The sequence below is a fragment of the Coenobita brevimanus genome, chromosome 33 (genome assembly GCF_032717465.1).
Source record: "Coenobita brevimanus isolate Jiangsu-jjx chromosome 33, ASM3271746v2, whole genome shotgun sequence".
NCBI classification, from domain to species: Eukaryota; Metazoa; Arthropoda; class Malacostraca; order Decapoda; family Coenobitidae; genus Coenobita; species Coenobita brevimanus.
The window spans coordinates 45,202,601-45,217,296 of record NC_136986.1 but is presented as its reverse complement, the minus strand read 5'-3'; the positions used below and the strand labels follow the sequence as shown (position 1 = coordinate 45,217,296).

General features: G+C 42.7%; 1 protein-coding gene across 1 annotated transcript in view; it reads right to left on the bottom strand.

Moving 5' to 3' along the window:
* Positions 1–14,168, bottom strand: part of LOC145395899 (polyamine-transporting ATPase 13A3-like) — a 32,110-nt gene extending 17,942 nt beyond the window's left edge. The window contains exon 1 of the mRNA XM_080269422.1: positions 14,000–14,168. Coding sequence (XP_080125548.1) covers positions 14,000–14,168 — 169 coding nt within the window. The remainder of the gene's footprint in view (positions 1–13,999) is intronic.
* Positions 14,169–14,696: the final 528 nt, after the last annotated feature.

Below are 14,696 nucleotides of genomic sequence, written 5' to 3'. Positions count from 1 at the left end.
GAGACCGAGGATGAGAAGGAGAAATGGAGTGATGTATGCGGCCGTGATTCAGAGTGTTAGGGGAAATACTGAGATAGTTTGTACAAGTGGAGAGGATGTAGAATGAGAGACTGGCTGGACAAGAGTATGTGAGTGAGATGGAGGAGGGGAAGACCAAGAATGATATGGAGGGATGGAGAGGAGAAATATATGGGAGGCGGGTCTGTGGGCTGGAGAGAGGACACCCTGGAAATAGACAGATAGACAGACAGGCAGATAGATAGAAGAGTGATGTGGCAGTGACGTTTCCTGTCATTCATGTCAAGGATAAAATATGGCGCCACATTTTAAGCATACGAGGCTACTTAGTTCCTGTTGCCTACCGATTTATTCCGCATTACAACAAGAACACTACCATAATAACTACTGGCACTGACATCTCAGAAGACTGCAACAACAAAAACAACACAGCAAGAACAATAGCATAAACAAAACAAGAAACAAAAAATACCAGAGGCCAATATGCGTCGCACCTCCCAACCTGCCTGGCTACAGTACATTCCTGCCGTCAGCGTGTGGAAAAATCATCATCATCATCACCATTCTTATCATACTGTATCATCATCATCATCACCGTAATTATCACCACTCTTGTCATACTATATCATCATCATCATCATCGTAATTATCACCACTCTTGTCATACTATATCATCATCATCATCATCGTAACTATCACCACTCATCACCACCGTAATTATCACCACTCTTATCATACTGTATCATCATCATCATCACTGTAATTATCACCACTCCTGTCATACTGTATCACCATCATCATCACAACTACCACCACCACCACAACTACCATCATCACCACTGCCACAACTACCACAATAATCACCATCGTCACCACAACCACCTCCACCACAACCTCAATAGTTTCACAACTCAAACATCTGCTCCAATCCAATCAACACAAAGCCACGCGCACACACACCTGTATGTGTGTGTATGTGTGTGTGTGTGTGTGTGTGTGTGTTCTGTACATCCACGTAACTTCCAGGTATGTAAACCCCCCCCTCCCTCTCTCTTAGGTACACACACACACAGACTCTCAACGACCCACCCTTTTCCCTTTTCAACATTCTAAGGTCTAACACACTACAAAGCAATCTCTCTCTCTCTCTCTCTCTCTCTCTCTCTCTCTCTAACGGGCTTATTAACTTATCCACACACACACACACACACACACACACACACACACACACACACACACACCTTATAAGCTAATTTCAAGCAATTTTCTCTCTCTCTCTCTCACACACACACACACACACACACACACACAACACACACACACACACACACACACACAACACACACACACACACACACACACACACACACACACACACACACACACACACACACACATCAAGAAAATCGTCTGAAGGTAGGTAGGGAAGTTGTTGACCACTGAAGGGCTTGTGCTTACGGTAGGAACACTCAAACCCGTATTCGACCCTAGCACCTCTTCCATAGCGATTTGTTTTTGGTTCCAATTGATATATTTTCGTACCTTATGTAATGTGTGGCGATATTAGAAAGATTTGAGAAATATAAAAGATGATAATAACGTATAAACAAAATAAATCGCTTAGGAAAAGGTGCTAGGAAGCCTCCTAACCCCACGAGAGTACGGACCTCTGACTCTATTACCCGAATTTTCGTATGTTCCCCAACACCTTTCCCTAAGCGATTTATTTTGCTTATTACACTCCACTATCCCCTTCTCTGTTGCATAAATCCTTCCAGCATCGCCATACACTACATAAATTAATGTACAAAAGGATATTAACCATCTAGATCCGAAAATAAATCGCTAAAGAAGAGGTGTTAGGGAGCTCTTAACCGACGAGAATACGAACCATTAACCACCGAAATCCGAAAATAAATCGCTAAGGAAGAGGTGTTAGGGAGCTTCCTTAACCGACAAGAACACGTGTCATTAACCACAGAAATCCGAAAATAAATCGCTTGGGAAAAGGTGCTAGGGGGCTTCCACGTCTGAGGAGAGTAAGGGCCCTGAGTGGTACCCGTAACACATGACAACAAGCGATTTATGGACTAACCTGTACGGCGGCCAAGTCTCACCCGCCACTGACGCATCGAGAACACAGCCTTCCCACCCATATCGATGTCACAAACCGTCTATCTTCAATCATTATCTTGTCAACTATCTCTGAAGACAGTTTGGACCAAAACACTACAGCGTTATCTTGGAGGAGTTAAAATGCTGCCTAACCCCCCCCTCACACACACACACACACACACACACACACACGCGCGCGCTACCTGTCCAATATTCACCTTCCTTACCTTCCCGCCCCTCCATAATACCTGGTGATGATGATGATGATGATGGTCTTCGTCAAACTCACCTCTTTCACCTTCCCTCATCTCCATGTTTACAGATGATGGTGATGATGAAGACGATGATGAAACTAATGAAGACGATGATAATGACGATGCTAAAGAGGGCGACACTGATGCTGCCAACACAAATTCTCTCGGCCAAACTCACCTTTCTCGTGTTCATTCGCCTCCATATCAACAGGAAATGCAGCAGCGCCTCAAGCCCCCGCCACACCACTATCTGAGGCGGTCACAAGAAGGCTTTAACATGCCAGTACATCGCGGTTAAAGCCAAGGTTGAATATTGAAGAGGTCTTCGCTCCGTATACCTTTTAAACGATTCTGTTCATCTTCAGTCGATCCTCATTTCCATTCTACGTTCAGTTTTTCATCATTTTTACGCCACTGTCCTCACGCTGTTTTTATTATCATCATTATTATTTACTGCTTCTGATTATTTTCCTTCATTATTTTTTTTCAATGGACGGAATGGGTCCAGCTTTCATTCACCCCTTCACTCCGATGGCATTTCATTTTATTCATCCTTGTAGAGACTATACTAACTAAAAATAGAAAGTATATATAATTATCCACTTCATTATCCCACTCACTACATGTTTTTTTTAATTCTTTGGTACACGTTATGACGCCTTCACGTGGTGGCACCGATATGACAGGGCGGTGGAGCTGCCTGGTTGTACAAAGGTCCCTAAAACTCCTCCCTATTTCCGGACAAAAAGATGGTAGACGGCGGAAGAAGAGCAACTACTATTACTACTGCTACTACTACTACCTCTGCATTTACTACTACAGTACTAGACTATTACTACTACTACTACTACTACTACCACTACTACTAACAGCTTCAATCATTTCATTCTTACTAATTAAAGATCAATTCATTCAGTTTTGAAGACTGGGGGGGGTTGCACAGAACACACACACACACACACACACACACACACACACACGTCACACTCGTCGGGAGACAACCAGATTTAGCACGCCATTCAACAGGTCAAATCGCAGTACTACATTTGTTAAGACCTCATATTCATCCCGGCTGCTTTAGGAAATATTGTGGTCAGCACTGCAGTCTCTCTCTCTCTCTCACTTGACAGGTGTAAAATGTCTACCTACCTACTCACATAACCCCACCTCTCTCTCTCTCCCTCTCTCTCTCTCTCTCTCTCAGTAAAAGCCGTAAAGGTCATAATCTCCAACCAGCCTGCGTAAGATCAACCTTACTTTCACATTCTAGTATTGTATTTCCAAACAATGCAATTCGGTCACCTCAGTTTGGCAAAGATTTTCGTCATTTCTCAGTTTATTTCACACAGCTCTAGGGCAGAATCAGGACCCTACTATACTACATTAATTCCAGAGCACTTCTTCGTGACTAGCATTGTTTTTTTTTTCCTTCTGGAGCTTCTTACTTCTCAGTCTGATTTCAGAACACGTGAATACTACGCCTGTACATCCATTCCACTGCACTTCTTCGTGACTAGCGCTTTGTTTCCGTGTTAATCTCTTACTATAGCTGTCTTCAAGTTGTCTAGTACATTATTTTCAATCATTCTTTCCCTCCATACAAAGCCTATACTCCGTTCACTCTAACTTGGCCTAAAATTGCCATCTCTCCATCTTGAATGCTGAGCTGTAAGAGTATATCAACACTAGAATATGATGCTAGTCACAAAGAAGTGCTATAGAAAGGATGTGCAGAGCTGTAGCATTGTATTTTTCTGCCACTGAGCTACATGAAATAAGCTGCAAAAGGACGAAAATCTTGGCCAAGTTAGAATAAAAATAATAAGGTTTTTCACTACATGTCAGGGCCCTATTATCGTCAGTTAAGGACCCAAACACCTTTTCCTTAGCGATTTATTCATGGATATAGCTGGTTAATATCCTTTTGTACGTTATTTATGCAGGGTATGGCCATATTGGAAGGATTTACGTAACACAGAAGAGGTCAGTTGTTGGGGGTAATAAGCAAAATAAATCGCTTTGGAAAAGGTCTTAAGGAAAATACAGGCCTCATCAGTCTCCCCCACTACACAGAGCATCAAGCAAAACCATCTATTGACATAAAAAAAAAATACTTTCTCTAGACTTGAGAATATTAGCCAGAAGAGGAAGGTGAGATGTGGAGGTGAATTAAGTAGCAGAAACTGTCTTCCTCCTTTCCTCCCTCATCTTTCCTTCTTCCTCCCTTCTTTTCTCCTCCTTTCTTTCCTTCCTCCCTTCTTTCTTTCCTGCTCTCTCTCTCTCTGGTGAAGCAAGTGGACACTCTCTACAGGTATATTACAACTACCTGTATACCAGTTCTCAGGTGGTCAAGGTTTCTCTGGTCTTGAGATGCTTAAAGTGGTGATTAGGGGCGACTTTACCCTCATACAGTCACATAAAATCACTATACAATTCCCGATATGGGTCATACACGTGTTCACATACCGGGACGGACGCACACACACCCACACCCACCCAAGACTGGAGGGTAACTGAGCTCATACTGTAGGTGACTAGTGACTACTGACAAGGTGTAGCAGAGAGACCCTTCACCCACGTCCCGACCTTCACCCTCACCCATCTTAAAACATCGTCGTTTGATCAGAAGTATTATTATTATTACCAAAGAACAGGTATTTAAACTACTACTTCACCAGACCTTATAGCATACATTTAAACCCATTATGATCATAGGGGTTATTCGCGCATACCCAAAACCGCCGATCAAATTTGAAAACACGATAACTGAGCGAAAGATTGTGACAACACCTAATTCCTTTCTTTCTTTCTTTTTTTAATGGCACATCCTTATAGAATCTTTTTCAACCCTAAAATGATCAAAAGGGTTATTCGCACATGCCCAAAAACGTAGATATAATTTGAAAACACGATAACTGAGCGAAAGATTGTGCCAACCCCAATTCTTTTCCTTACGGCACCCCATCAGCCCCACAATCATCACACGGGTCACTCGTACGGCGGAGAAAAAAGACGAAATTATATGAAAAACACACGTAACCCTAACAGAATATGGCAACTCTTATTATTTCTTTTTTTTTACCTGTCTCCTGGCTATCTCGGTCTCTATCTCGCTGGCATCCCGTGGTCACAATAGTAGAGGAAGCGTGGCTGGGTGGGAATGAGAGAGAGAGAGAGAGAGAGAGAGTCCCTAGGTAACACACAAGGTCTAGTCTTGTTATAACTCTCTCCTTTACCCTTCAACTTTCTTCCGGGGGAGGGGGGAGTAATTCTCTCTCTCTCTCTCTCTCTCTCCCTCTCTCTCTCTCTCACACACACACACACACACACACACACTTCCATACGACATACATACTGGTGGTAAGCCCCATATAAATCCATTGAGGGGGCGGGAGAGAGTAACCTTTCCATAGTGCTGCCTGAAAACCTTGATCATTAGCTTCTCTTCTCATACTAAAACTTTCATGTTCTCCTTCCATCATCATCATCTATAATAATCATCACATACATCGTTCCAGGTATCATTATTTCCATCATCAATAACATCATCATCATTGCCGGCATTTATCCTCCTCCTCATCATCATTATCATCATCACCACATACCCTAACATCAATAAAACCGTCTACTGATTGATAACACACATTCCTGGCCCAATTAATGGTGACTTATCATTATCAGGGAAATATTATTGGTTTTTGACGACCCTTATCAACTTCCGTAATACACTGACCTGTTTTTCTCTCTCCTAGGGTCTTTATCATTACTGGATGGACTCTGACTTGGAGGGGTTCAATAAAGTCTTCATTACCGTTTAGACACCGAACTCTTACCTAAGCTATATACAACCATTTGAGAGATGGGAAGATAAATCAATCTCTCACAGGTGTTTGACGTACAATGCACAAGTGTTTAAGATGCGCAGAGGTGTAAAAACATACCCATACCAAGATGCTGAAACGTACATGGGTGTTAAAATGTACATGGATAGGTGTTATAACGTACATGGTGTTAAACGCATATACACAGGTGTTAAAACGTACATGCATAAGTGTAATAATGTACATAGGCTTCTTCCCTTGTCTAGTTCTTCCTATAAAAAAATGAATAACGACTAGGAACGTATGGCAAACAGGTTACTGACTCCCTTCTCATTATCAGGACAATGTATTTATACCGACTTCTTATCATCTCATTGAACTACTCTATCATAACCTCTCCAGCGATATCATACTGACTACACTCCTACAGTTTCTGACTTAGGCTGCTATACGCGACTTAGATACTGTATTTTTATATATTAGAAGCTGTATACTTGAAGGAGATGATGATGATGATGTTGGTGGTGGTGATGATGATGATGTGGAGGAGGAGGAGGAGGACGATGATAATGATAACGATGCTATGTGGAACAGAAGGAGAGCGATGACGATGATGATGATGATGATATGGAGGAGGTGATGATGATAATGATAATAATAATGATGAAACACACTACGAGACTGGCTATTCCATATTTTACAAAGTGTTTATATACAGTTGCAATACAGGCCTAGTCAAGCAACATTATAATGCATCAGTATCTTTCCATTCACAGTGTAATTACATACTGACTGTAGCACAAATATTTCCTCTCTTTTGCAGCTAATTTCACGTAGCTCAGTGGCGGAATTGAATACTACAGCTCTACATCCTTCCCACAGCACTTCTTCGTGGCTAGCACCATATTCTAGTGTTAATCTATTGCTATAACTTAGAATTCAAGATGGAGAGATGCCAATTTTAGGCCGGGAATATAGTTGTGTGTTTACATGCATGATGTCACAGGATTACTTACATATCACCAGGTAAATGTGTCCAATCATCCATACAGGTAAAAAGCTGTTACTCTCCTACATGGTGCTGCCCAGTTCATGGCCTGAGTAAGTCTACAATACCAACCTATCACACGTACGATCTCTATGTTTACACCAGTCACCCACTTCACCGTATGTCACTGTTTTCTATACACTACCTGCATGAAAGAAAACAAGATAGAAGAGTTACTATATAAAATTTCCTTCACTATTACACAAACCAAACGTCCTTTAATTTCACTGTACCAGTTATTGTTGCATATGCACATTATTATTATTATTATTTATTAATTATCGTCCGTAACCAGCTGGCACATTCGTAACCACATACCCGACTCGTAACTAAGGGGGCGATTATTAATGTTATTGGATATTTACATGTATAAACCCACACGCCGCAAGAGAGAGAGAGAGAGAGAGAGAGAGAGAGAGAGAGAGAGAGAGAGAGAGAGAGGTACGAGAAGGAAGACGACGCTAAACTACTGAAGGATCTTAAGGATATGAGGCAGTGTACTTAAGTGCCTGTTGCAGTTCCACCCAAAGAAAAGTAAAGTTATAAGGACTGGAAAACTGAATGTGGAAACAGCGAAGCATGTTCTGAACGAAGAGTTAAGGTAAATGAAGCTGTAAGATAGAAAGATCTGGGGCGGTGACTGACTAGCAGAAAAAATTAAGAATGCCAATAGAATGGTTGGGACAATTAGAATAATCAGAAGGACATTTATGGCGATGAACGAGTCAGTGTTGGAGGCACGGTATGTGACACTGGTCTGGCCACACCTTGAATATGCTAATTAACGCTGGTGACCGTTTAAGAAAAAGGCTGTGATGCTGAAGAAGGGCAACGACGCTAGTACCTACCACACTCAAGGATCTACCATATCAAGGAAGACTGAAAAAGACGGGCCTTCCTACACTAGCCTATAGGAGATGAAGAGGTGATATGACGGACACTTAAGATTGTGAACGGTGCCGGTATCTATGACGAATGTGTTTGCTGGGGTGTCCTCAAAAGGTCGGACTCTACAACGCAAAGAGAGAACAAGAAAATTGAGAGAGGTCAAGGCTAAATCAATGGAAATTTAATTCTGCAGTAGGGTGGTAAATAGTTGGAATAATCTTCAAGATGCGATGGTCAACTCTACAACAGTGACTTTGAAAACAAACTGGACGAAGTCTGGAAATCTCAGCAACATAAATTTGAGTATCGCGAGTTTATTGAGCGCCAACACCATCACGATGACGATCACCACATGACCGTAAGAGACAGTATGAGTGATTGGAGTCACGCTCATTAGCCTCTTCCAGGATTCTTCCTGTCAGCCTGTGAGATGCTGTGAGTAAACCCAACGAGTCAGCTTCCTTTGGCTACCGTAAAAAGGATAAGTTTTCTGCGGCTTCAGGGGAGAGAAAACTATATAAGTATTGGACAAACTTCAGCAACTGCCTTACCTACAGCTGTGGGCAAAAGTTAGTTAACACTTCTTTGATAGCTGGGCAGGGAAGTTGTTGCATGAACGATTAGTTACGAGGTACCAATAAGAAACAGGCAACAAAAAACGTAAAAGGAGGAGGAAGGAACATGTGGATGGAAGGGCATACTGCTGGGAGAGAACTGTTGTCACACTTTTGCACATAATCGCACAGTAGGTGACTAAAATCCCCACCACTCTCCTTAAGTATCTTTAGTGCGTTCAATTTAACATGGCAAACATCAACTCCATTTACCTCATTTGATAGCCAGGTGTAGTCTGAATGGAGGGTTAATTTGACTAGTAACCAAGGACACTCGCTTCTACTTCCTACCTATGGGATGTCGAATTTAATGACATTATAATATTCAGCGAGAGAGAGAGAGAGAGAGAGAGAGAGAGAGAGAGAGAGAGAGAGAAATTAACCAGGTGTGCATGAAAGTGAGATTGTTGGGAGGAGAGAGAGCTGGAGACTGCGTAAGAGGTGAAGAGATAAAAGTGCAAGTGTACGTTATGTAAGTGTGTGTGTGTGTGTGTGTGTGTGTGTGTGTGTGTGTGTGTGTGTGTGTGTGTGTGTGTGTGAAAACGCCTGAAAGTCCTCACAAGATTTGACGTCACGTACCTAATACATAAATATAGATAGACAGATAGGCAGGCAGATGATACAGGCAGAAATAAGTACAGCTACAGACAGACAGATAAACATACAGAGAGAGAAAGAGAGAGAGAGAGAGAGTGGTACCTTAGTGTGTTTGGTACACACCGGTACCGTACACCAAACAATACTCGTGTTTGCCTATTTGTACTTGCGGTGTACACATGTATTGTTCTCTCTCTCTCTCTCTCTCTCTCTCTCTCTCTCTCTCTCTCTCTCTCTCCAAAAGGTTTATGAGATTATTACATGCACATCTCATCTTGCAACACACACACACACACACACACACACACACACACACACACACACACACACAAATACTGCACAAGTAACTGTCTGCAGTGTGTACGTATGTATGTATGTGTATATTTGTGTAAGTTTTTTTTTGTTGGCCTGTGTAAATTTCAGCGTGTTTAGGTATGTGAGATATGTATGTATGTATAAATGCATGTATGTATGTAAGGACAATGTATGTACGTCTCTATGTATACTCGAATATGTAAGGACACTATGTATGTACGGTACGTGTAATTGTATGTAAGCAGCGGTACACAAGCGACAACCTTGAGTCTACCATTTTTCTTCATCCTTGCTGAGTGGAGGCCATTGTATACAACTCACCACGCACTTTCCTCACTTCAGTTGTTAAATATGCACGTCACTAATTAGGTCTCTTCCATAAGGTTATTCTTAGCTCAATACAAGCCGCGGGTGACAGCAAAGATAAAATGTTGTACGTCTTCGAAATAAAAGGGTTACTTCCCTCTTTGGGCTGTCTATGTATCTATCGTATCTATATCTATTACCTGTCTATCGATTTGCCTTCCTGTCATCTATCAATCAATCTACGGTATCTACCTATCTACCTACCTGTCCATCAATTTACCTGTCTACCTCAATCGATCTACGGTATCAATCTTCCTATCTACCTATCGTTTCATCTATCAAACCGCCTTACTCTAGCAAGGGGTGGCCACAAACAAAACGCCTCAAGTCACCCTGTCCTCCACCAAGCTGCCCTACCTCCAACTTACACCATCCTTCCTCATATACAACCACACCCCATCCCTCCATCTCACCCTCGGTCTCCCCCTTCCCGTCCTCCCCTCCACATCACACACTCCTGGTCAGTCTCTTATCCTCCAATCTCTGCACATGGCTAATTGTTATGCATAAAAAAAAACACATAACTGCAATAATGTGCACAATTATGGTGCTAATTGGTGTGGTAAGTCTCTCTCTCTCCCTCTCTCTCTCTCTCTTTCTTTCTCTCTCTCTCTCTCTCAAAGCTAGACCACACAATATACAATCCGGCGATTTAAGAAAAGAGCGCCGTACGGCATAGATGATTAAAGATCCATTGTTTGAGAGAGAGAGAGAGAGAGAGAGAGAGAGAGAGATTACAAGACGCCTACCTTTTAAACGATGGCGTCTACAGGGCGGGCCAGGGCAGGGTAGGGCCAGGTATGGTGGGGAAGGACAAAGTACAGGAAGACAGGGCAGGGTAAGGCAAACTAAGACAGGACAGGGAAGGGAACGGCAGTACAGCACGGCAGGGCAGGAAAGGGAAAGGCAGAGTACAGCAAGGCAGAGCAGGGTAAGGCAGAGTACGGCAAGGCAGAGCAGGATAAGGCAGAGTACAGCAAGGCAGAGCAGGGTAAGGCCAGCTAAGGCAAGTGTCGTCCTTCTACAGCTCATGTCACGTGGTTCTGTGGCAAAAAGAACCGTGCCACCGCTCTGCAAACTTTCCCTGGCACTTCTTCGTGACCAGGATCGTAATGTAGTGTCAATCTATTCTTAAAACTCCTCCTTCAAGATGGAGATGGGAATTTTAGATCAAGTTCGAGTAAAAGAAGTGAGGTACTTTCAGCCTGTCTGCGGCACGGCCAAGGCTATATATAAATCGTGTACTACCCGGTATATGAAAAGTGGCACCAGTCTCTCTCTCTCTCTCAACCACAAGGCTATAAACTTCTTAAGGCGCAATCATTTCATTGGCCCTGATGTCTCCCCATCTCTCTCTCTCTCTCTCTTTCTCTCCTACTTGACCTAACTTTGCAAGTGCTCCACACCATCTGTTTAATTTGGTTAAAATTTCAATTTTCTTTACAATTTAGTGAAACCTATTGTCTTCAATGGGATTATTAGGTCAGAAATTTATATTCCTAATGATGATGATGATGACGGTGAAGATGAAAGTGATGGTGATACTGATGATGATATTGATGACGGTAGTGATGGTGGTGGTGGTGATGATGATGATGACGGTGGTGATGACAGTGATGGTGCTGGTGATGACGATGACAGTGATGGTGGTAGTGACAATGATGATGATTAGAAATAAGAGGAACCAGAGTGACGTAAAGGAGAGCAGCGAAATACTTGACGTGAAATGCTGTTATCTTATCAGCAACAAGGTAAGAGATAGTAGCAGACTCACCGCCACACCTCCACACGCTCCCCAACTGATAACAACCGGCACCATAGATAACAAGTGTGGTACAAGACTGGACGCGAATTCCCACCATCAACCTGTCAAAAACTGTACCATAACAGTACCGTACCGTATTGTACCCTTTCCACGATAGCCTGCGCTAAAACTGACATCTCTCCCTCATGAATGCTGAGTCGTGGCAATAGGTTAACGCTAGATTATGATGCTAGTCACGAAAAAGTGCTATGAGAAGGATATAGGGCCACAGTATTGCCTTATTCTCTCACGGAGCCTCGTGGAATAAGCTGCGAAACAACGAAAATCTGGGCCAAGTTAGGGTGAACAAGGTATAGGATGGCACTTTTACCCCTCGTGTAGGCAGACCTGTATTCTCTCGTGTACGATATTGATGCTTGCGACCGCGTTTGTCCTTAACCTTGTACATCCTTACTCTAAAATATATAGTTACACACACACACACACACACACACAGCTATGACTCAGTACGCCGTGGGATTGGGCCAGTTCTCTCGGGTGAAATCAAGCTTATTTAATGAATTACCATCCCGTGTTCAGGATTTATATTTGCAGGAAAAACACGACATGGGAAGATTGTGCATTTTCCTTCTCCGTCCCTCCTGGAATTTATAAGAACCCAGTGAATTAAGGTCATCTTCATCCTGTAGTCCACTGCGTTCACGTTCAGATGGGCCTGGGGTTGCAGCTACTACTACTACTACCACTACGACTATCGGTTCTACAACTAATAATACTTCCACCACCACCAATAACACTACCATTACCACCACTACTACTTCTACCACCACCACCACCACCACACCGCCCACCTACTCCCTCCTGACCCACTTGCCCCTCCGTATATTAACCATCCGACCTAGTCACCAATTAGCCTAATGCATCTGCTATGTATGCCATCGTGATCCTGACACACTTGCACCGTAGTGGCCTTGCCCTCCTCTTGTCTTCCGCGCTTTATCACAGGAGTTACTTTGGACTCTCTTCCGATCAACCACCTATTTGGCTTGTCACTCAGTGTAGCGTCACCTCAGGATACCACAACATCACGTGAGTGGACGATGGGTGTCCGATAGTAGTAGCAGTAGTAGTAACGGTAGTAGTAGTAACAGAAGTAGTGTTTGTGGTAGTAGTAGCAGCCCCAGGTTTAACTACGTGAACCCAGTGGACTGCAGGCTGAGGATACCCTTTTCCTGTTGCCTCAGTCCTTCTCTCATGGGATGGGGAAGGAGTTGAGGGACGTTTGTATAACCGGGCAGCTCCACCGCCCGGTTATATGAGTGCCAACACATGAAGGCGTACCTATTCAGCACCAGGTAAAAATATAAGACCAAAATAATAGCACGGAAAAATACAGGAGACCTTAAAAATGTTAACGACAAACTCCCGAAAGAAAAAAGAAGAATGGCTGTTATTTTTTTCTTTTTGGAAGGAAAAATATTACTGGCTACTGGCCTTTGGTTCCTTTTTTTCTTGCATTAAAAAATAAACAATGCAGTTATATAAAAAAAAAACTTGGACAATGGAACAAAGAGGACATACGGACTTTTTCAATGTCTTTGTATATATTTTTCTTAGGCTAGCAAAGACATTCATCCGCGGTAGGTACTACAATGGATAGACTGATAGATAGATACAGGCAGACCAAATATTTACAATAGATATATACCGTATTTAAATAACTACATACATACACATCGGTATACACAGTACTCATACATATCGCTTCATACATGCCATACATATCGGTATACACAAATACATACATACTGGTACATACATAATATCCGGTGTATAGTGCAGAGAGAGAGAGAGAGAGGAGGGGGGGATATCAGACAAGGCCGGAAATGGGCATGTGATTGTCACAGTAAGCGAATGTAATCAAGTGACGCAAGAAGCAAGGGGATACAAAACATTGCCTAAATATGTGAGGAGGTGAGAAAGTGAGCGAATGTGAGCAAGAGGAAATGAGAGTGAGTAAACGTGAGCAGAGAGAGAGAGAGAGAGAGAGAGTGCAAACCGTGAGGCTGAATCATCACGAGTCATCAATACGGTACCGGTACCTGAGAGAGAGAGAGAGAGAGAGAGAGAGAGAGAGAGAGAGAGAGAGAGAGAGAATCACTTTAAATATAAACACAATCAAAACATCAGTTATTTACCAGGAGTTGGCAATAATCTGGCGCTCTGTTCCTCCAGTGTGGGCGTGGTGGTGGGTTGGTACACGCCCGTTCTGCATTGTGGGCGTCGGCTACGTGAAGATGGATCCTTAGTGTGACTTTTGAAGGGCAGGGTCAGGCCACAGCGACGGGGGTTGAACGTTCCCGCCATAATTTTTGAAGTTGGAAGGTTTCGTCCTCGAGGGTCTTCGCAAAGGTTTCTCTCCTTTAACGGTTTGTTGCTTTTCTTTCAATGTTTTCGCTAATTTCCTAAATCTTCGTTAGTTTCTTAAATTTCCGGGTTTCTTGGCTTTCCTTATCGTTCTTCAGCAGCTGTTAGGCCTTCTTTACCGGCTTCCTGCTTGTCTTACAGGGAAACCTTGAATTTTCAGAGTTTTCTTTATATTTTTGCTTCAATTTTAAGGCTTTTTAATTTTAAATGACCTTTCCTTTCTTCTAACCTATTTTCAACCTTCGTTGGACGGTTTCTCAGCTTTCTTTGACGATTTCTCGTTTTCCTTTACTGATCTTTACTTCTTCTTCAAGGCTTTCGTTTCTTTAATTGATTCTTGCTTTTTGATAATGGTCTTTCTTTCCACTAACGGTTTTTCCTTTGTTTTGCTTTCAAGGTTTCTAGCCTTTACTGTTTCTCGAGTCTCACGGTTTCTTGGTCTGTTTTAAAGTTTTCTGGCTGGACTTC